The sequence below is a fragment of the Rhea pennata genome, chromosome 22 (genome assembly GCF_028389875.1).
Source record: "Rhea pennata isolate bPtePen1 chromosome 22, bPtePen1.pri, whole genome shotgun sequence".
NCBI lineage: Eukaryota > Metazoa > Chordata > Aves > Rheiformes > Rheidae > Rhea > Rhea pennata.
In genome coordinates this window covers 2,593,491-2,615,540 of record NC_084684.1, presented here as the reverse complement: position 1 = coordinate 2,615,540, position 22,050 = coordinate 2,593,491, and the positions used below count along the sequence as shown (strand labels likewise).

General features: G+C 36.3%; 1 protein-coding gene across 4 annotated transcripts in view; it reads left to right on the top strand.

The window, feature by feature from the left end:
- The window catches only part of PRDM2 (PR/SET domain 2), a 70,672-nt gene that overhangs the window by 34,102 nt on the left and 14,520 nt on the right, over positions 1-22,050 (top strand). For 3 of the 4 annotated variants that reach the window (XR_009960538.1, XM_062593187.1, XM_062593190.1), the window contains 2 exons: positions 13,275-13,385; positions 14,018-18,374. Coding sequence is in view for 3 of the 4 variants with exons in the window: in XM_062593187.1 (XP_062449171.1) it covers positions 13,275-13,385; positions 14,018-18,374 (4,468 nt within the window). In the remaining variant the exon portion in view is untranslated. Of the gene's footprint in view, positions 1-13,274; positions 13,386-14,017; positions 18,375-20,329; positions 21,532-22,050 lie in introns of those variants that run through there. The other variant, XM_062593189.1, reaches the window with a different exon arrangement.

Below are 22,050 nucleotides of genomic sequence, written 5' to 3'. Positions count from 1 at the left end.
TTTTGTTACCATATTATGACATTACAAAATAAAAAAATAATTTTATATTCAACATACCTAACTTTTCAGTACATTTTCCAAATCAACAAAAAGGGAAAGCATTTATCCTCAGACTAAAGCATATTTAATTATTAATCTGTCAAAACTTGGAATGAATTCTTTATTCTTGGCACAAGCTTTACAATGATTGACAGGTTTGAGTTTGTTCTGAAGAATTCTTACTGGCCTACACTTGCTATGTCGAGGAAGTGTAGTAGCAGTCTAAGTTTTACCTGGTTTAACAGCTACTGAAATAATATTCTTTGGTATTTAAAAATTTGTAGCTACAAAACTAGGTATCTTCTGAGCATCAGATTCATTAGTGAATGTTAGCTTGACTTTTATAAACTTTGTTCCTTGGATTGACTTAAGCAAGTGCAATCTTTATTTTGATCAACAGTACGTGTTAGTTATTTATGATGAAATCCTCAGAAGCACTTTGGAGCTTGCCAGCATTGCTGTTAAGAGTGGGTTGTGTTGTCACACTTTGTATGGAGTTCTGCAGGACTTGGAAGAGACAGTATTATTAATGTGATGATTGACATAAATTTACTTTAGGGAGAGTATTATAATAGCTGAGAACCTATCTTGATTATCATTACTGCAAAATGACATAGAAATGGTTAGTCAGCTATATATCTGTTCTAGCCAGCTTTGAGAGCCAGATGCCAAGCTTGTTTCAGTCCATTCAAACATGAATCTTCTTTGTTGACTGTCTGTTAGCAATGATTAGATTGTTGAATGGGAAAGATTTAGTCTTTGTGCAAGTGGCTTAATTCATATAAATTATGGTAAATTTTCTCATGTGTTGCTACTATTTGAAGCTAAATACAGTGCAGACTTTCTCATAGTTCTGCAGGTGAAATCAGAGCTAAAAAAGTATCAAGTTAGTAAGTCTTTTTTTTTTTTTTTTTTTTTTTTTGTATTGTTACTGGTGTAAAGCAGTTCAACAGTAATGATACTGACCTCTTTTTTAAGAGTGAGTTTGTATCAGACTCAAAGTGCAGAAGCTTGTTTTAGATTCATACTGTTAAAAAGAAACTTGAATGATACTGGTGCTGATGCTAGAATTGCCTGTGGTTTTAGAGAGGGGTAGCTCATACTAGGTGTTAGCCAGCTGAGTAGAAAAATGACTTCTTGCAAAGTTTTTGTTTCGAGTTGCAGGTAAAGAGCAAAAAGTCCAGTGTTTCAAATCTTATGGGCCCTAGTCAGGGATTGCAAAAGGAAAGTGGACTTTGTGCTGGAACTTCATTCATGACTACCACATTCTTAACTGTTAAGCGTCAATTTTTAGCCTTTCCACTCCCATATACCAAAGCTATGTTTTTGTCTGGTTCATTGCCTGTAAAAGAAAATGTCCAAGTTATCTTTTGATGAGGTTTGTAATTCTGTATTGTTTCACTTGACCTTTTATGGTATCCAAAGATATATACAAAAATTTTACGTGTTTAAAGTCAATTTTGTCAAAATAGATTAACTGACCAGCAGACAAATATTCATGCTCTGACTGGGCACAGTATTTTGTTAATGAAGTTGCTATTTCCTGTAGTGACTTTGAGCTTACTACCATTTTTGTTTTCATAAATTAAGTAGGCATCTGCATGCTCTGCTTTGATTTGGGGCTAACTATACATTCAGTAACTTCTGTTGTCAGTTCTGTCAGCCAGAGCACCAACTGCTGTCTGCAGCACTCTCTTCTACCAGTTGAGAAAGAAACTGATTGAGCAATTGGAGCATTACAGTTAAAGATTTCCTTGGGAGATGCAGTGGATTGTATATTCTCAGAGGAGACTGAAATGCATTTTCCAGGGAAAACATCATGGGAGTGCAGCTGGCGTGAGTGAGGCACTTGGTTTCGGAGAGAATGCTAAGCAAATCTTTCAGAATTTTTCAGCAGATTAAAAAAAAAAATGATTCAGAGATCAAATTGTACACTAAAATGAGTTTGTATGCTGTTTACAGTTTACCTTCCTTCCTCTGCTTTTATGTATAAGAAAGAACCTGCAGTAATCCTCCACCGTATGACCTTGAATTGTCACTCTGAAGTTGGAAGGAGACAAGACTTTCCAAATTTAACATTCAGAGAAGCAAAGTTTTCATGCCTGCAAATGAGACTCTTGACAGTAGCTGCTTATTAGCAATTGAAGATGGTTTTAGAACATTGTTAGATTGGAGGCCATAGCATAAAATGCTGTCGTGTTTCTTTAAACCCAGCTTGCATTGCAGGCCAAAACATAGCTTGATGCATTGTAGTGTGTTGGATTTCAGGTATGCAGTGGAAAATACTGTTGAATCCTCTGTCCAGATTAATACCTCCTACTTCAAAATAGAAAACTATTACATGTTTACTTGATTGCTGTTGATAACATTAAAAAATGGTTCTCATTAAATTTGTGCTGCATGTTCATTCCTTCACACCTTCCCCCCCCCCCCCCCCCCCGGCCATTGAATCCTACAGAGTAAGGAATATACATACAACTTGTCTGGGATTTTACTAAGAAGTACTAAAAAAGAAAAGAATAAGGAGGTTTAGTGAGAGAAAACTGGAAATGCATGCTGCAGGGAGATGAAATACAATATTAAAGAGGGGCCTGGTCTTACTGAGAATCTCTTACCGTTTCTGTGGACGAAACTTGTGACAAATGATATGTTATAGCTGTGGGAAACAAAAGGATTTAATTGGGTAAGAAATAGATAATAAATGACAAATTTGAGTGAACATAAAAGTGTTATTTTGTAGCAGTTTGGGGGGGAGGGGTGTAACTCTATACATGGGAGATCTAATCTGGCAGTAGCAGTACTGTCCAGATCCTGCATCCCAAAAGCGCTTTGGTCTTGTTTCCTTGGTGGTAAGCAGACTCCTATTACTGTAATCCCAGTGCTCTGGTTAGACACAAAGGCAGTCCTGTTTCCTGGGAATTGTAGCCATTGTACTGCTGCATTCTCCAAGTAAAGCCATTAGCCCATATTTGGACATAAATGTGTGGGTAAACTCCTTTGCTTTTTCAGACTTCCCTGCAGTCATAGGTTTGTGCTAACCTTTTGAGAGATCTATTTGAGATGATGCAGCAAAATGACTTAGCGGCAGCAGAACACCTTTGTTAGTAGTATCTTAAGGGCATTAGCTTTTGAAGTGAGCATGTAGACTCAGCAATCCTCTTTTTTTAAAGTTGCTTATTAATATGGCAGCTACTAGATTTGAATTTATCCAGTTTATCAGACGGCATAACAAAAAGATAGCTAAAGTCTTTCTTTTTCAGAAAGATATCTTGAAGAAAGCTGTGTATTTTTGATCTAACCCCCTAAATGCTCAGTGGTCTAAATAGGACTATGATGGATGTTCCGATTATTTAGTGTGAAGGCAAACTATTCCAATACTTGCTATGTAATAGCTTGTATATTACATTGTATAATGTCTTCCAAATGATCATATTGAAACTCGTATTATTTCTTAATTTTCTGATTGCAGGCTCATTTCAGTGTCAGAAAAGTGTTTTAGGGAGAGCTGTAGTGAATGCAGAAGTTAAATCTCCTATTCGTTTTAGTGGAAACTTACCTTTTGATTACCTTTTTTGTATTTAAATACAAAAGTTTGATACTTAATGTGTTTTAACAAAATCACAGACTAGCTAAATACAGAGAACATTGTTATTTCTAGAAAATCTGTTAAGTGTTTGTATTCCAGCTGTTGCTGCTTTTCCTTCTTGTTTTAGTACTTGGAAAGTTAGCTAAATAAAAGCTAATGGAATGTAACCACAGAGCAGAAACATGTATCTTATTTTCTGAAACAGATTGACTGTGTCAGTAGTGGTATGGTTAGCTATCAAGTAACTTGCTAGGAACTTGTGGTGATTTGTGGGATGTTGTGTTATTAAGGAGGGTAGGAGGCAGATATACATAATTACATTTAGTGGTTGCGAGATTTTAGAGCTGATTGGAGACTCTGTATTTGTATACTGTCTACTGTTTCAATTTTATAAATACTACAATATTTATTTTAATATTTATGAAGACAAAAGCTGTATATTGCATTGAAATTGTTCAGCACAGCTCCTGTGTGGGTTAGAACTTGTATAGAATTAAACTCTGAGTGTTTATTAGCCATGTTTAATAGTTGCTAGATGACATTCTGTACTCTTTAAATCATTATGGATGAGTAAGTGCTGCATAGTCTGTAAATGTAAGACTACCTATGATTTATATTCAGGTTAGTCAGTGAAGATACAACATGTTTAAGGATTTGAATGAGGTGCTGCAAATGTGGATAGCATATTGTTGCAAACAAATAATATGTAGTACTTGATTTTGCTGCTTTTGTTACAGAGGGCGGGGGTGCTTAAATTACAATACAGTAAGCGTATGAGAGACTGCAGACAGTTCCCATAACAATTCTTGCTGACTGGTATAATACTATGCCTAAGATATGCTTCCTGCTCATATGACTCTTTAGCGTAAATGTTTTTATCTGTTTATCTGAATGTTGTGAGTAACTTTGGCTAAATTTCTCTAGGTTGATGAAGAAGTCTATTTGATGACAAAATGTTCCCTTTTTGCTGCTTGCAAATCCTTGTGTCATTTTTCTTGTCTTGCAAGCCATGCGATGCAATCCCTTTCTAAGATTTGTTTTGTATTGGTGATTATATAATTTAAGAAGTTTGTGGTGAGACACAGTAACTTTATCTTTAGTACTGTAATTAAAGTGACAGCTTTGCCAAATTTTTGCAGAAATCAATGTTTTAAATAGCCCCAGCTCAGAATTTTCTTATGCTTTCCATGGCAACAAGTTAATCTGTTAAGCAAATGTCATGTTAACAGTTTCTGTAAATGCATTGCTCACTCTCCTGTGCAAAATTTATATTTAGTGCTTAGTACAAATATATTTTGATATGTTAGTTGTTGGGTGAGTGTTTGTCTTCAGGTGTATTGAAATATCTTTCCCCAAATGAGACTTTATTGCGGGTTTTTTTCTCTTCTTTTTTTTTAGAATCTGGATGGATGATGCTGTGATTAAAACAGCACTCTGTACATGTGAAGTCATGGTTTGTCTATAGCAATATGCATTTATAATATGAAAAAGAATGTTTTCTTGATGTGGGAAGTATTTATAAAGAGTTAGTTTGATAGTAGTAGCACTGCTGTTAAGTTTATTATGTCTTCTGTGCTTATACTATCCTTCTTTGTCCTGCTAATGCTTTGTAAGCTTGCATGAATCTTATGGAAGAGGAGATGCAAGTTGTGATGGAAAAAAGCATGGGGAAAAAATGATTGCTAAAGTTGCTTTTACTCCTTATGTTAAATGACCATTTATCTTTTGTGCTGCTGTTTTGTGGCCTTCAACCAGCAGAAGTTATGCTGGTTATTAAGTTTTGAATTATAGTAAGTGAAACTGTGGTATCTGAAATAGAGGCATGCAACTTCTCTCCAAAGACCTTATTTTCAAACCTTTAGCTTTCAAAAGATAGCTGAGCTCTGTTTTGGAGACCTTTTGGTATTGCTTGACCTAAGTGAAACTGTTGCTGGACAAGCTAACCCTGTGTATGCCCTGCTTGTCTCTCCTACCAGCCTGTAAAGAAAGGATGTGCAGAGCTGAACTAAGGCAAGGGTGGTCAGCCTCTGGCATCTGAGTTATATGGATCATGAGCGGTTCAAGTACAGTTCCCTGCTGAGTTTTTGTCATGAGAACAGTGGCAGGGTTGTGCTAGGCCTAAGGCTTGATGGATAATCTGATCTTCCAGCTGTGAGAGGATACAATCCAGCAGCGAATGGTGAGGCCACCGTAAGGAGATTGTGCTGACATCCAGTTGAATCCTCAGTTCTGCATTACAGTGTTGGGACTTCTGGCTTAACTCTCAGAATCTTCCAGATTTTTCTAAAATACGTAGTTATATCTATTATGACTGTCAGATTTTAGAATTATTCAGTATGTTAGAGTTGGGAAGATGGGCAACACAAACCTAAGATATTCTCAGCTCCAAGTTATTGTCAGGATTCCCAGAAATCATAAGTTAAAATTACATTGCACTTTCGGATGGTAATTTTTGTACACTAAAATCAAAGTGAGCAGTTTAGCAATGTTTGCATTTTGTTTGCTTAATGGTACCTAAAGTTATGGCTGTGCGAACTAATTGTATCCTGATAACTTTGTAATGGTGTTGCAAGAAAAATTCATGTCTGTTTTATTTGTATATGATTGTGGCTCACCAGTTATTTAGAATAATGATATATTGAGGAAAACAAGGTTGTCATGACATTAAAATGTTGACATTTTCTGTGTATTTCCTACGTACTTCACAGCACTGTTAAAATAGCCCTTTTAATGATATAGTTTATGTTGCCATTCAGATTTAATTGACATATAGTTTAATTAGTTATTTTTATTTCAAAAAATTGAGGTGTGCCTTTTATATAAGCCTTGAATTTCACTCATAAAACTACTGGAATGTGAATACAAATGTACTGCTTTTTCTCCCATTTGGATCCTTTTTTATGTTCAGTTTTAGAACGCTTTAGTCTGAAAAGGAGAAAAGTCGGTTAGTGTTATACTTGCTCTGTATCTTTGAATTCCAAAAGATAGCTACCTTTCTAGCCAGGGTGGTAATTTCATCAGAGGGTTTTGTGTGGGGGGAATATGCCAAAGAAATAGGATGCATCTTTACAGCTAAACTGAAAAATGCTCCTAGTATATCATATCTTACATTAGCAAAAAGAGAAAAACAATGAAACAAGCAAACAAAAAATGCACCCTTTTTCTGACTTGACTCATACCAACTTAGTATGTGAATAAAATTTACCACCAAAGCAGTATGGCGGTATTTGAGTATCTGAGCCTCAGGGTTCTGGTGGGTGTAAGCCTCTGCATCTTTCTTGTTTCTGTAGTAATTTATCTTGCCAGTGCAAGAGTGTTTTCCCCCAGAGCACTTGCTAGTCAGTGGTTTCATGTTTTTGTTTTAAGTTTGAAGATCTGAGTTTGAAAGATGGTCCCTCCCTAGCTAATAATGTATATGTGTGTTCAAAAATACACTTGTTTTTTGGTTGAGTTTATGCTAATTAAGTGAGTTGCAAGTTAGTACTTAAAATACAAGTAGTTAAGAACAACTTTGGTGTGTTGTTTTATTAACAGTAATATGAGAGAAATACTGGAAGTTGATGTCATAATATTCAAGTGTTTTTTTCAATAAAACTGAATTGCTAAGGCTTTTTTTTGAGATTGTCCTGTTTTCTTTTCCTAGTCTAATATTTACTAAGTCTGTAACTTATGCCTGCTATTTTGACTTCAGCTTCCTCTTTCCAAGAACTTGCAGTGTAGTGTCTTGAACAATGTAGGGGAATAACTTGGCCTATATCAAATCACTGAGAACTTTGGATCACATTTCAGAGTTGGTTTGCTTACCATATGCTGTGAAGTGGCGGATGCTCTTTAAATAGTCAAATACTCTTTGATTTGGTAATACAGTGGGAATAACTCTGCAGTGTTTAAACGTGCAGCCCCTCTTCAAAACTGACCGACAGAAAACATAGCCTGTAGCACATGCACTGAAAAGTGGCTCTTGGCTTAGATCTTTAAAATATTTGCAGAACCTCGTGGGATTGAGGTCACGTTTTCAGTAACTTCTGTAGTCCCTGCAATTATGCAAGTAATCTACCTATGTAATGTATAAAGTATGACATACCTATTTTCCCTACTCTTAAGATTTCTGAGCTGTTCTTGGTGTTAGTGGCTGGAAGCGACTATGAATGTGCAGGTGTGTCGCAGTCTTATCAGCCAAGAGGTTTGTGATTTTACTTTGCTGTCTGAGCAGCTGTTGATAGATAATAATGAAAGGTTTTGTAAACATGATTTTTATATGTAATGAGCTGTGGCTAATGGTAGAACAGAAAATTCGAAGAGCAAAATTTGGGACATTTAAATGTTAACAGGGAAAGTATGTTAAAGGGCCAGCTTTAGTGTTCACATGTTTTTAATTAAAATAGTACTAATAGTAGTGAATAGTGTATTTCTTCCTTTTGGTGCTTAGTTTCTTTACTCTGTTTAATCAATTACATTTTTTAAATATGCAAGCTCTTTCTCTGAAAAGATTTATATGCTGACATTTGTAGTTGGAGAAGATTAAGTGACCACTGCAACATGCTTTTGTCTATATTTTTATGCTTCTTCAGCTAACATTTTCTCCTCTTCTGGATACGGCTTTTTATTGTATGTTTTTTTCTAGCCTATCTTCCAGAATGAACAGCTAGTCAGATTTTTGTAGATACTTGGAGGTTTAAGTAATTTACTTCAAAAAAACATGACATACCTACTAGTGTCCTAGATATTGGAGGAATTCCTATGCTGTGCAACAAACTGCTTCTCAAATTAGAAGTTGCAGCAATATTTTAGAAATCACTAGAATAATGTGGAAATGCTTGTGCAGTTTTGGTTTCTGCTGGTGTTTCTGTAAGAATATTTTAGCTTGTGTCTACAGTCGGTTTTTGTTTATTTCATTCTCTGCAGTGTCAAAATACTTATTTTTAATAGGAGAAAACCTCAAAGATCTGAATTTGAATCAAATCCCAAAGGGATAAGACCAACAAGTTTATGCTGTTACGGTGTAATTCGTGTCATGGAACTGCATGTGATGATCACTGTTTGTCAGTATTGCATATGCAGACCTGACCTTTTCCCTTTAGCCATAGCCTTCCAAGGTAGCCACGGTCGTCTGTGATCTAAGGACGCTTTTCAGGAGGTCAATGAAATAGCTTCTCCTTTGTTTTCTAGAGGACTTGAGATTTCAGCAGCTGTTGCCACAGTGCTTTTTTAGCAACGAAATAAATGAGTATGGGGTAGATGTGTTGACTACAGATTTCAGAGGAATACCTCAAACTAATACCAGTGATTATTTTTTTTTCCCGCTTTCTCCCAAAAGACTGGGCTAGTGACAAACGTTTGCCATTTTTCTTGTAAATGATCAAAGCATTGTTTGAGATCAGATGTGAGATTTTCCATCATACTTTATAGAAATAACTGTGAACACTTGTCACATTTAAAGTTATCAAAGCCAATAACTTCTTGTACAATTTAGCAATATTTAATGATAGGATTCAAGTCTAAATGCAAGGAAATGCTATCTCAAGAGAAGTCACTGTCAGCTGTTTGACAGTTTCATTTGTTTTCTGTTAACAACAAATGTCAGCAAAAAAAAACTATAGGTTATTTGAGATGCGTTGGTTTGATCAACTAAGACTTCAAGTTCTTAAGTGTAGATGAATAAAGATTTCTTTCTCAGATTATTATTTTTTCTTAGTTGGCATCTGAACTCCTCTGAAATATGCGGGAGTATAGCATTAGTATTGGATGATTATTTGGACGTTGGTGCTAACATGATATTCTCTGTGCCTGTGGGCACAGAGTGCTTGTGCTAGCAGAGGTTCTGCAGGTAGTGTAAGGGTATAAAAGCTAGGTAATGCTTTTGCTAACTTATCTACAACATGTAAATGAAGGAAAGGGAAGAAAAAGGAACTATATTTAACAATTATGTGACAAGAGAAAATAAAAAATTGATTCATTCCTCTTTTGATCTTTTCACTGTAGGCAAGTAGCTATTTTCCATCTGTTTCTTTCATTCAGTTTCCTTTGCATCTTTCTTTTGCAGTTCTTCTAGTACACATACACATGTTGATTTCTGCCCTTCATTTATTCTTTTGTCATTGTTTCCATTTCACTTTCCCTGTGTTTCATTCCTGTATCTTTCTTGTTTAGACCAAGTGGAGGATCCAGCTGGCAGTAGCAGCTATGTAGGACCCTTCAGGAACCTGATGGTAAGTGCACGTGTGTACTTATACTCAGGCTTCCACCAGGTTCTGTACTGTAAGGATTTTTTTCTCCTTCCTGTGGGTTTCTATTAGTTCTTGACACATTAAGCTGTAAGAAATTTAAGAGACAGATATATTGGGTTACTCGTGCATATCCTTTATATCAAAATTGCAGGTGCTAGTTTTCATTGGAAGTATGCAGGGAGAAAAAAGGAGGCAAATCTTTCAAATCTACGTGGATTTCAAAAGTGCTTTGTGAACTCAGGAGGGAAAGTCTATTAAGGGCTATTAGATATTACCTTTTAAAATTCCTGAATTGCAGATAGATTAAGCTGGAAGAGTGTACTAGGGAAGTATCATTTTATCAGTACTCTGTTCTTAAATTCTCCTTCCTGGGCATCTTTTATTGGTCCCTATTACACCTAAGACACTGAAATAGGTGCGTCTGGGTCAGTCACTGCCATACTTGACTACAGAGAATTCTTTTAATCTTTATAAGGAGAACAGCAATGTAGAAAATAACTGAGCTAAAACTGATCCAAGGAAAACATTGAAAAATAGTTGGTATCTCTAGTTGATACTTGTCACAAATTGATCTGACACATCTAAAATTATGTATGTATGAAAGTAACTTTGCTTGCTATTCTGAGTAAGGGCTGGCTGCTAGATGAATCTTCTCTTCAAATGTGTTTATACTTAAAGGCCAAGAACTTGAAAAATTTCCAACTGTATGTCTGAACAGCTTGCATTTTTTTTCCCCCAGGAGTGTCAAACAGTATCTTGCAGATCTTTCCATCGATAGGATAAGCAAGGAGGTGACTTAAGTAATTCAGTTTGAGTTATAAAGTCTGCTGTCCTAGTGATTTCATGGGTTACAGTCAGATTTGGGGTACTGTAGTGCTCTGCAAACTGATGACACTTTGGAAATCCTATGTTCTTTTCAAGGCTTGTGAGACTTTTTTTTGTATTTTACCTCAGATATTAAAGAATGCAATTTCTAATTTTTCTGATTTCTAATCTTACTGTAAGTAAGAATTAATTGGGTTCCAGTTTGAAGCCTTTAACAGCACCTGGCATTATGCTGAAATTCAGCACTGCTCTAGAAGCAGCTGTAGAAATGCACAGTGACTATATCTGCAATGCCATCATATGCTGCACTATGTAATAAAATAATGTCTCTAGCCATGACTAAGTTTGGCAGTGATGTGAGGCCCAGGGAGGCTCCTTTAGATAAATTGCATCTTTATCTGGGGAAAAGACACTGTGAGAGGAGAAGGGGCACATCAGTAGTCTTTGTGTTTTGTGGACCAGTCTTGTCCTCCTTGTTTCTGGTCTTGTCTGTAAAGGTGTGAGGCATGCTTTTAGAACATTGCCTTTTAAGTCAAGATACTGATGTTGGTCTTCAAATAATAAGCAGCCTACAAAAAGTTAAAGATTCTAATAGCTAGACTGTGTTTTGCCACTTTGCTCCTAATGTGTATGGTGATGCATGTCTGATTCTCTAGAAATTTACTGAAGTTTTACAGTTGAGCCTAGTTCCTAGAAACAGAACTGTCTGTGTTAGTGCATTTCATGAGAGTTGAGGTGGTTTAAATACATCTGGAAATGTATTTGACACCCTCCTGATTCAAATCTAGATGCTTACTGAGTTATGTTCAAAATGAATATTAAATAGCCTGTCAAAGAAACACTTAAACTCCTTATGCCTATGTGAACACTGAAACATGTGCTGAAACTTGTGGCAACTTGCCAGCATTTGGTATTGAAGCCTTGTATTGTACTGCCAAGTCAGCTGGAGTTCATTCATTAAGGAGTGTTTAAAGATAGTGATTGTTGTAATATTTGACAATATTAAGAGATAATTGCTAGTTTAGTTAAGGATATGTGTATTTTCCAAAGACAAAATTATTCTGAATGTTGACTGTATTACCAGTTTCTCAGACTAAAAACTCTTAAATTGGAATAAGAAAAGTTGGATAATTAGATACAAAACTAAAACACATTGTGGGATTCTGGGAGAGCCTGTTAAACTCAAGCTTCTTGAGAGATAAATGTAGATGATATAGAATATTCAAATACAAACAAGCATGTTCTTTTTTAAAGCTGACCTGCTCTATGATCTGTTCTATAGGAGGGGGCACATACTTCGAAGATTCCTGTTTGAATAGATAGGAGCAGTTTTCTTTAAAGGCGTTTACAAATTCTTGGCACAAGATATGAAAAATGTTTTTAAGAAAAAAGGAGGCACTTGTTGACAGGATTATGAGTTGGAAGAATGTGTTTTTACATGAGAGATGGATTTAGGGCTATGATTCACACCTCTGACTAGAGGGCAGGGTCACTATGTTAAAGAACAGCGTTCCCTATGTTAGAGGGGGCAAAGGAGGAATTTGGCTTGCTGCTTCTGGAGAATTCTCATTCTTAAGAGGTGAGTGTGTGGAAGTGTGAAGTTTCAGAAGAAATTGGTGTCTCAACTGCATATGTAAAATGACAGTCTATGTAGGGAAATACAGTATTTGCAATGATTTCAGTATGAAAGTGTTTCATCTGTTATTACACAGTCATTGCCTTTTTTTCTAGATATTATAGGATTGAATCTTTAAGTCCGAGGCGGGGAGGCACTACACCTTTGCCGTGCAATGGTTAATGACGTTTATAGTGTCTTTACGTCTTGTCACTGGTTAAGTCTGCATGATGCCATTTTGTCCTAATCTTCATGTATGTTCATCCTCCTGTGTGGCCCTTAAATGCTTCTTAATTTTGGTGAACAGAAAGGGTTAGCAAACTTGTTTGCGTCTGTGGACGTGATAAAATACCTCACTGCTATTATCCAGTTCAGTCTAACTTGTTTTTACTGCCGTTAACATTTTGGTCCAGATCATGCTGCTTTTAGTCTTCTCATAGTGTACTTCATTGCTTTTAATATAACTGTCTTCTCCAAGTCGTTATTCAGAACGTTCACACAGGCATAGAAGCATCCGTAGGATTCCACTTACGGTCTTCCAGTTGTCAGTAAAGATGAACAGTATGCTAGTATTGGACACGTTAATCTAGTAGCTATGCAAAGGGATTGTGTAACTGTATGAGATAAGCTGATTAACTTCAGACAGTACATTTCCATAAAGTTTATGCTTGCTATTTCAGACTCTTCTGGGTTTTAGAAATTCAGTGTATGAAACTGTTTCTTGTAGATCGTAAAGACTTATTGTTGTATCAATTTATAATCACAGAGCAGACATGAAAATTAAATGCCTTGATGTATAATTTCTAAGTCATTCTTTTTTGCTTCCTTTGTTTTACACTTTGGACTTCAGCACTTTTGGCGTGTGGGGTTGATGTTATTTTTTGTTTCTGTTTTTTAACTTCTGTCACTCGGATATGAAAAATAAGAATTACTGAACAGGAATGACGAGCACATATATATTTCTTTTTTTTTTCCCTCCCAGGAAAGAAAAAGACTCAGGAGGGTAAAAACAAGGGAAAGAAGGCAACGGATACAAAGCAGAAAAAGACTGATTTGGATTCGACTTCTGCAGATATGAGGGATTCTAAAGAGGGTAAGAGCTCTCAAGTATCTAACCATTCTTCTATCTTTTTAAATTGAAGAAGGACATCTGTCTCATTTAATATGTTAAGCAGAACAGTAAAGTGAACACGTTTGTATCGTATGCCCTACCTGTATTATTAATGTGGATGTCAGAAGTATTTCCTTAAGCACGCAACTCTGACGATATGGAAAAACTGATGTACTGTAAAACTTGGACGTGAATCTAAATTCCGCAGAACATAAAACCAGAGAAAAGTCCTTCTAGAATAACATCTTTGGAACTTAGTTATACAATCATTACTTTTCTACCCTTCTAGGGAAGAATACCTCCTTATATAGCAATTACCTTTTTTGTTCTGAAGTCTACTTTGAAATATTCCAGTACTCTCGACTGTTTTGCATTTTTTGGTCATAATGTTCATTCCGAAGTTTCTTACTATAATTAAGCAGTTGCCTATGTTTTGCTGAAGTTTCAGCAAATAAATTTGAGTACAGTTTTATTCTCAGTACCAAATCACAATGGTGATAAATCTTGTTTGGGTCATAAATGTTGACTATATTCTGTTAGAGGACAAGGTAGAAGAGTAGTATATTTTGAGTGTTTGTTATAATGGCTCATACTTTTCATACTTTGTTTATTAGGTCATAAGGAGGAAGATGAAAAACCTTCTGTTTCTGCTGTGCTGTCCCTGGAACAAACGGCTGTGATTCAGGAAATGGTAAATCAAGATGTACTTCCAAAGCTAATGATCCCCAGTCCCACCAGTGAGTCACAATTGGTAACTGAAGACACCCAAGGAACAACAATAAGCTGTGGATCGGATGATTTGGAGGATGATGAAGAGGAAGATGATGAGGAGGAGGAAGATGAGGAGGAGATGGAAGATGCCAGTACACCTAAAGAGAATGCAGAAATGCCTTTGATATGTGAAGAAAAGTTAGACTCTATGGAAGAGCAAAAGAGTATGTCAGAAGAATCTCCAGAAAGCTCTCCAAAGAAAAAACTTGTTGTGAAAATTCCAAAAGCAAAAGATGAATCAAATGGTGATGTCCAGGAAACGTTTATGTTTCCTTGTCAACATTGTGAGAGGAAATTCACAACAAAGCAAGGACTTGAACGCCACATGCACATCCATATATCAACTGTTAACCATGCTTTCAAATGTCGATATTGTGGGAAAGCTTTTGGTACACAAATCAACAGGCGAAGACATGAACGGCGTCATGAGGCAGGGCTGAAAAGGAAACCATTTTTAACACTAACGTCATCACAACACCTGGATAATGTTGGTGATAACCAAGTAATTGTGGATGATGGTCTTAAAGATGACTTGAACATTTCCAGTCTTGTGCAAGATTCTGTAGCCTTGGATTCTGAGAAAGTCTCCCAAGAAATTTCCAATGCTGCTTTTGCTGAAGAGAATAAGGAACCCAAAGAATTACATCCATGCAAATACTGCAAAAAGGTTTTTGGAACTCATACCAATATGCGGAGGCATCAACGTAGGGTTCATGAGCGTCATCTTATTCCCAAAGGTGTCCGAAGAAAAGGATTCTTTCCTGAAGAGCCACAACTTCAAACTGAGCAGGCCCCACCAGTCCAGAGTGTGTACATAGCAAGCACAGAAATAGAGGAGGAAGGTGAAGTGGATGATGTTTATATTATGGATATTTCCAGCAATATCTCTGAAAACTTAAATTATTACATTGATGGTAAAATTCAGTCCAATAGCAGCACTAGTAATTGTGATGTGATTCAGATGGAGTCTAACTCTGCAGACTTGTATGGGCTAAATTGTATAATCAGTCCTGTCACAGTGGAAATTTCCCAAAACTTAAAGGTTACGCAGACACATGGGAATGAACCTCCTAAGGAGCCCTCCAGCAGTGGGAGCAGTGAATCCAAAAAGAGGAGAACAGCTAGCCCTCCTCTTGTACCAAAAATAAAAACTGAAATAGACGCGGAACCTATAACTCCTACTAGTTCTTTAAATCTGCCTCTTAGCATTTCAACAGAGAACTTAACTTTTCATAAAGAAAAAAATATTTATTTGTCATCAAAATTAAAACAACTTCTTCAGACACAGGATACTAAGAAGATAACCCCATCAAGTGAAATCCCTAAACTAGGACCTTCTGTTACATCACCGCCTATTTTGCCTCCAGTATCTAGCAGATTCAAAAGAAGGACCAGCTCTCCTCCCAGCTCTCCACAGCATAGTCCAGTGCTTCGAGACTTTGTTAAATCAGGTGAGGGAAAAACTATGTGGAATGATAGTGTTCGGAGTTCAAAAATGCCAAAGTTAGAAAGCCACAGCAATTCACCTGTGTGGAGCTTGGCTGGAAGGGAAGAAAGAGAAACTATGAGTCCTCTTTGCTTTGAAGACTATAAAATATCTAAAGACTGGACAGCAGCTCCAACTTTTGGCAATGTGTGCAACCAGCAGCCACTGGATTTATCTAGTGGTGTAAAACAAAGATCCGATGTCAAAAATAAGAATCAGGTTCCCTGGGAATCTGTATTAGATTTAAGTGTGCACAAGAAGCCTTGCAGTGATGCTGAGATTAGGGAATGTAAAGAAAATAATTCCATACAGCCAACCTGTAGTGGTGTTAAGAAGAAGAAACCAACCACTTGCATGTTACAAAAGGTTCTGCTGAATGAGTATAACGGAATGGATGCAGCTATGGACAGTGCCTCCTGTGCAAACAGAAGCCCAAGCCCAAGTAAATCATTGGAACCTCAGGCAGAACCTGACACAGATCCCAGTTTATTTGCATCTTCTGTTGACACTGAAACCCTTAGTTCCTCTGTTTCCCCTGTGCCACAGACATCTGTACCTTCAATGTGCCAGCTGCCTCCTTTGTTGACACCAACAAACCCTCCTTCCCCCCCACCCTGCCCACCTGTGTTAACCGTTGCTACATCACCTCCTCCCCTTCTTCCCACGATACCATTAACAATTCCGGATGTCTCTGCCAGTGCCACTAACACGTCATCTTGCCCATCACCACTCTCTAACACTACTGCCCAGTCCCCACTACCCGTTCTTTCACCTACAGTTTCTCCTTCTCCGTCTCCTGTTCCTTCTGTTGAACCTGCTGCCTCACCTGGTCCTCCTACTCTCTCCTCTTCCTCCTCTTCCTCCTCCTCTTCCTCCTTCTCTTCATCATCATCATCATCATCTCCATCTCCACCTCCTCTTTCAGTGGTTTCTTCTGTTGTTTCCTCTACTGATAATCTTGAAAATAGTTTCCCAATAATAAAGCAGGAAGAAAATGATAATGAACAAAAGGCAAGAGAAGATCCTCAAACTTCAAGTGAATCAGGAATAGTTCAGGAAACATTCAATAAAAGCTTTGTGTGCAATGTTTGTGAATCACCTTTTCTTTCTATTAAAGACCTAACTAAGCATTTATCTGTTCATGCTGAAGAATGGCCCTTCAAATGTGAATTCTGTGTACAGCTTTTTAGGGATAAAACAGACTTGTCAGAACATCGCTTTCTGCTTCATGGAGTAGGAAATATCTTTGTTTGTTCAGTCTGTAAAAAGGAATTTGCTTTTTTGTGCAATTTGCAACAGCATCAGCGAGATCTCCATCCAGACAAAGAATGCACACATCATGAGTTTGAAAGTGGGACTTTGAGACCCCAGAATTTCACTGACCCCAGCAAGGCAAATGTAGAACACATGCAGAGCCTCCGAGAAGATTCTTTAGACCCTTCTAAAGAGGAGGAAGATGAAGATCTAAATGATTCCTCTGAAGAGCTGTATACTACTATAAAAATAATGGCTTCTGGGGTAAAATCTAAAGATCCAGATGTTCGTATGGGTCTCAATCAACACTATCCGAGCTTTAAACCACCTCCTTTTCAGTATCACCATCGTAATCCTATGGGTATTGGAGTTACTGCAACTAATTTCACTACCCACAATATCCCACAGACCTTTACGACTGCCATTCGTTGCACAAAATGTGGAAAAAGTGTGGATAACATGCCTGAGTTACACAAACACATACTGGCATGTGCGTCTGCCAGTGATAAAAAGAGATACACACCCAAAAAAAATCCAGTACCACTGAAACAGACAGTGCAGCCTAAAAATGGCATGGTGGTTATTACTGGCCCTGGAAAGAATGCCTTCAGAAGAATGGGTCAGCCTAAAAGACTTAATTTCAATGTTGAGATAAGCAAAATGTCCTCAAATAAACTAAAAATAAGTGCATTGAAAAAGAAAAACCAGCTTGTCCAGAAAGCTATCTTGCAAAAAAAGAAATCCGCACAGCAGAAGGCAGAATTGAAAAATAATCCATCTGAGTCAGACTCTCACATCTGCCCCTACTGTAGTAGAGAATTTACTTATATTGGAAGTTTGAACAAACATGCATCATATAGCTGCCCCAAAAAGCCCATCTCTCCATCCTCTAAAAAAAATTCATCAAAAAAAATTACCAGTTCTTCATCGCCTGCAAGCACTGAAAAAGGCAACAACCAGCGTAGGCGAACGGCAGATGCAGAAATCAAAATGCAGAGCATGCAGGCTCACTTGGGCAAGACAAGAGCACGAACCTCAGGACCTGCACAAATTCAGCTGCCCTCTGCGTCCTTCAAATCAAAACAAAATGTTAAATTTGTACCTCCAATTCGATCTAAAAAGCCAAATTCATCTTCATCGTTAAGGAACTCTAGTCCTGTAAGAGTGTCCAAAATGACTCATGTTGAAGGGAAAAAATCTAAAGTGGTAGCTAAGAATACTTCTGGAATCTCAGGCAAAGCATCCCGGAAATTGCATGTCAGAATACAAAGGAATAATAAAGCTGTTTTGCCAAGTAAGTCTGCTGTGGCAAGTAAGAAAAAAGCAGACAGGTTCAGTGTAAAATCTAGAGAAAGGATTGGAGGACCTATTACACGAAGCTTACAGCAGGCGGCTAATGCAGAGGCAGCAGAAAACAAAAGAGATGAAAGCAGTACAAAGCAAGAAATAAAAGATTTCAGGTAAGCTTTTAATTTGAAGTTCAAACAAAACAGGAACACTGCTTGCTGCTTTTCCAATTTTCTTGGTCTTTTTCGAGTTTTTCAAATTTAGAATAAAAAGTTGCAGTTTCTACAACATATGGTTAGCAGCTCAATCTTGCTGAGGTATGATGTATATACTTACTGCATTTTGCCACGATATCAGGAAATAATACATAATTTGTACAGAAAATGTCTTTAAGTATGAATTGAATTGCAAGTGCTGGGAAGATTATCAGTGCCTGAGTGCAAGTGAACCTTATGTCGTTAAACGTAATGTCCTTGAAAATGACAGCCTTGTATTTGGTATCCAGCAACTGGTTGTCCAAAATAATTCTTGGTTTAGTTTATGGTAATTCATTAAGCTAAAAACAATGATGGCATTTTTACCTGTTTACTAAAATAACTTGGATTTTTAGTCTTTAATAAAAAATATTCTGCGTATTGTATTAAAATCCCCCAAAGTATTTTAAAAAACAAAAACCAAACTATATACAAACTAATTGAGCCAGATCACTAAATACTTACCTCTATATAGGAGCAATAGATGTGTAAGAATGAATGTGCAATTTTGTGAGATGTATTATGCCCTTATGTTTTAGTATAAACAAATTTTATAACTAAAGTGCCACTATATTTCATTTTGAGATAAAGTATTCTTTTAATCGCAGGAAAGGGTAATATTTAAAAGAAAAAAAAAAAAGAAAAGAAAATACTCTAAATCTATGTGCCTGAGTCCCATTTAAAGTTATCATGTAGTCTCTCAAATCAATAGGATAGTTTGAAAACTGTTTGGAATTTACATTAGCAGGCTCCTGCTATGTCATTCTTGAAATAGGTATCTGAATTGCCTCAAGAACTTTCACAAAACTCGCTGGTAATTAAGAGCTTTTTTATTTTTTTCTGATGTTAATCTGTGGCTGTGATTATCACAACAAGATTTATGGTGAAAGGTAGCATATTTTGTCGAAACAGTGGAGGGGGGAGGGAAATGGTAACCTCTTTCAGAGCGAGTGTTCCCTGACTCAATTTGTCAAGAAGCATCAAAATTGAAATTATGTGTGGTTTCTGTGTCTTGCGGTGAAGACCTTTTAGGTTGTAGTTCTGAGGAAATACTTCATATAAAGTAAAGACATCATAGCAGAATCATTTCAAAGAGCTAGAGGGAGACTTGACTTAAAATAGTTAACACTCAAATCGGGAAATTTTGAAGGAAAAAGATATGTTAGTGGAACCTGGAGGTTAATGGCATAGAAAATGCCTTTAAAGAACAAGAAAAGTCAACCATGCCTGTTCTCTCAGGACATCAGTACCTTCATGTTACTTGGTTCTGATCAGTTACTTATGTGCAAATATCTTTTACACAATACCACAAAAGATCAGTAGAGTTTGAAGTCAGAATGACACATTTTTTCCATCTAAATTAAGTATTTGACCTTAAACAAAAAGAGTGCATAAAATTTGTGCATATGGAAGTTGCTTAATAGAATTTGGGATAAATAAAGTTGTACCTAAGGGTAAGATTCCCCTGTTTCAGATACTGTATGTTTACTTAGGCAGCTTGCAGTCTTTACTGGTTTAATGAATAGTTATACTAGAAGGATTTTTGCTTTTTGTGTCAGAAATAATGTTCATAAACAGTTTATCACATTATCTCTTTTATATATCAGGAATGAATAATTGTGGGGTTTTTTGCCTTGATACACTAATTAATGTCATCATAGGCAAACATCATCACAGGCTAACTTTGATTCTATTCTGCATGTTGGTTTTTTCCTAGGTAATCTTGATTCTTACTATTTTTTTCAAGGCCATTTGCTTCACGTAATAGTTGTCTCCAAATTCATTTTTTACCTTTCAGTTTCTGTGCAAACATACTCCGTTCACAAATAGTTTGTTTTGTCATTTATATTCAGTTTTTGTTTTTTATTTTCTAGGAATCTCCTGTAAAAACAAAACAAATAAAAATCCCTTAATGACATGATAGAGCTGTTGCATGCTCAACTTAGGATAAGCACTACGACAATGGATGTGAAATCCACCAAGCTTGCGAAACCAGCTGAAGCTGACTCACAATCATAAAATTGCCTGCAGGCTTCTTGCTAATATTCAGTGCCAGGTGTAGATTTTCTTATTTGGTACCTGACACACATGCTGGGCTACAGGATGATTCAGATTAAAAAAAAAAAAAAAAGAAAAAGAAAAAAAAAAAAAAGAAAAAAAGGGTACTATTAAAAAAATGCACACAAAAACATCAAAAGAAACAGAGGAATTAACCAAATCTGCTATTCAACTGAATGCTTAGATTCCTGGGTTTATCCGTACCTTCATGAATGGTGCCCATACCTTCGTGAATGGCGTGCATACAAACAGTTCAGTTGTAAACTTTGCAAAGCCAGTTCCCTGTTTATCAATAGTTGTGTAGATTCAGGGATAAAAAAAATGTTGCTACACTCAAAGTATTTTTGTCATGTATTAAGTCTCTTACAGCCTTTCTTTTAAATGAATCAGTAGAGAGGAACTTAGCATGGCAGGATTTCCTTTTCTTCCCATCTTGTCTCACTCTTTGAGTCCTTTAGATGGCCAGCATATAATGGGAAAAAAACGGATTTGGATGTTTTATGAATTTTCCAAGTTCCTATTTATACATTCAAATAAAACTTTATATAGCAATGAAATACCAATACCAATTTCTAAATACAATATATAATGAATGCAGTGTATCTTTTTATTGTCGAAAAGGGTAGAACAGGGCTACATACCTGTATATTTTGAAAGTTAAATATATAATTACTCTGAAAGGTCTCACACCTCTATCTAATAACTTAAAACAACAAATTGGTCTGTTGTTCTTAAACAACTTTTATGGAAATACCATTTCTCATGTGTTCATATAGCTTTCAAGACGAATGATGGAGTTGATGGAAAGTGACGAGTTTCATTATATACCTACCCCTTTTATTTTTTGTTCTTGACTTAAAAAGTAATCTACCTCTTAAAATTTGTAGTTTAATACTTGTTTGGTGAATTTGTGCCACTTTAACTTTCACTTTCACTATCATTCCCATTTTGTTACATTTCTGTTATGGGGACTTTATGTTGAAATATTGTATAAAGCATTTGTAGCAAGTTTAAAAAATAAAATATTTAAAATTATTTAAATTGTTTTGGACACTTCAATTGTACTATATGTGATTTACGTTTTACATTAATTTCATTTTGTTTTCGTTTTGGGTTGTTAATCTGGAGCGTGTTCCTGTATTAAAGTTTGCTGTTAGTTATATTGTTTCTTTTATTGAAGAGTGATATAAAGACTATTCTAATGAAAACATTAAAAATTACAATTTGACATACAAATGGGGTTGTCATTGCTTTTGAACATTGTAGCCTTTCTGAAGATACTTTAAATGCAGGTAAGCAAATGAAGAGGGACTTTTCTCCTCCAGCATGTAATACATCATGCAAGTTTATCAGATGTATTAGAGTCTCTGTGGTGTTGCAAGCACTTAATGACCAACTAGATGGGGCTATCATGACATATTTTATATAACTGTAACCAATAAAGTTAACTTTTTTAAAACTTGTGGAAAGTTTGCCTTTTGTACGGAAATCAAATGTATGAGGAGAAATAAAACAATGTACATCTAGAAGGAATTAA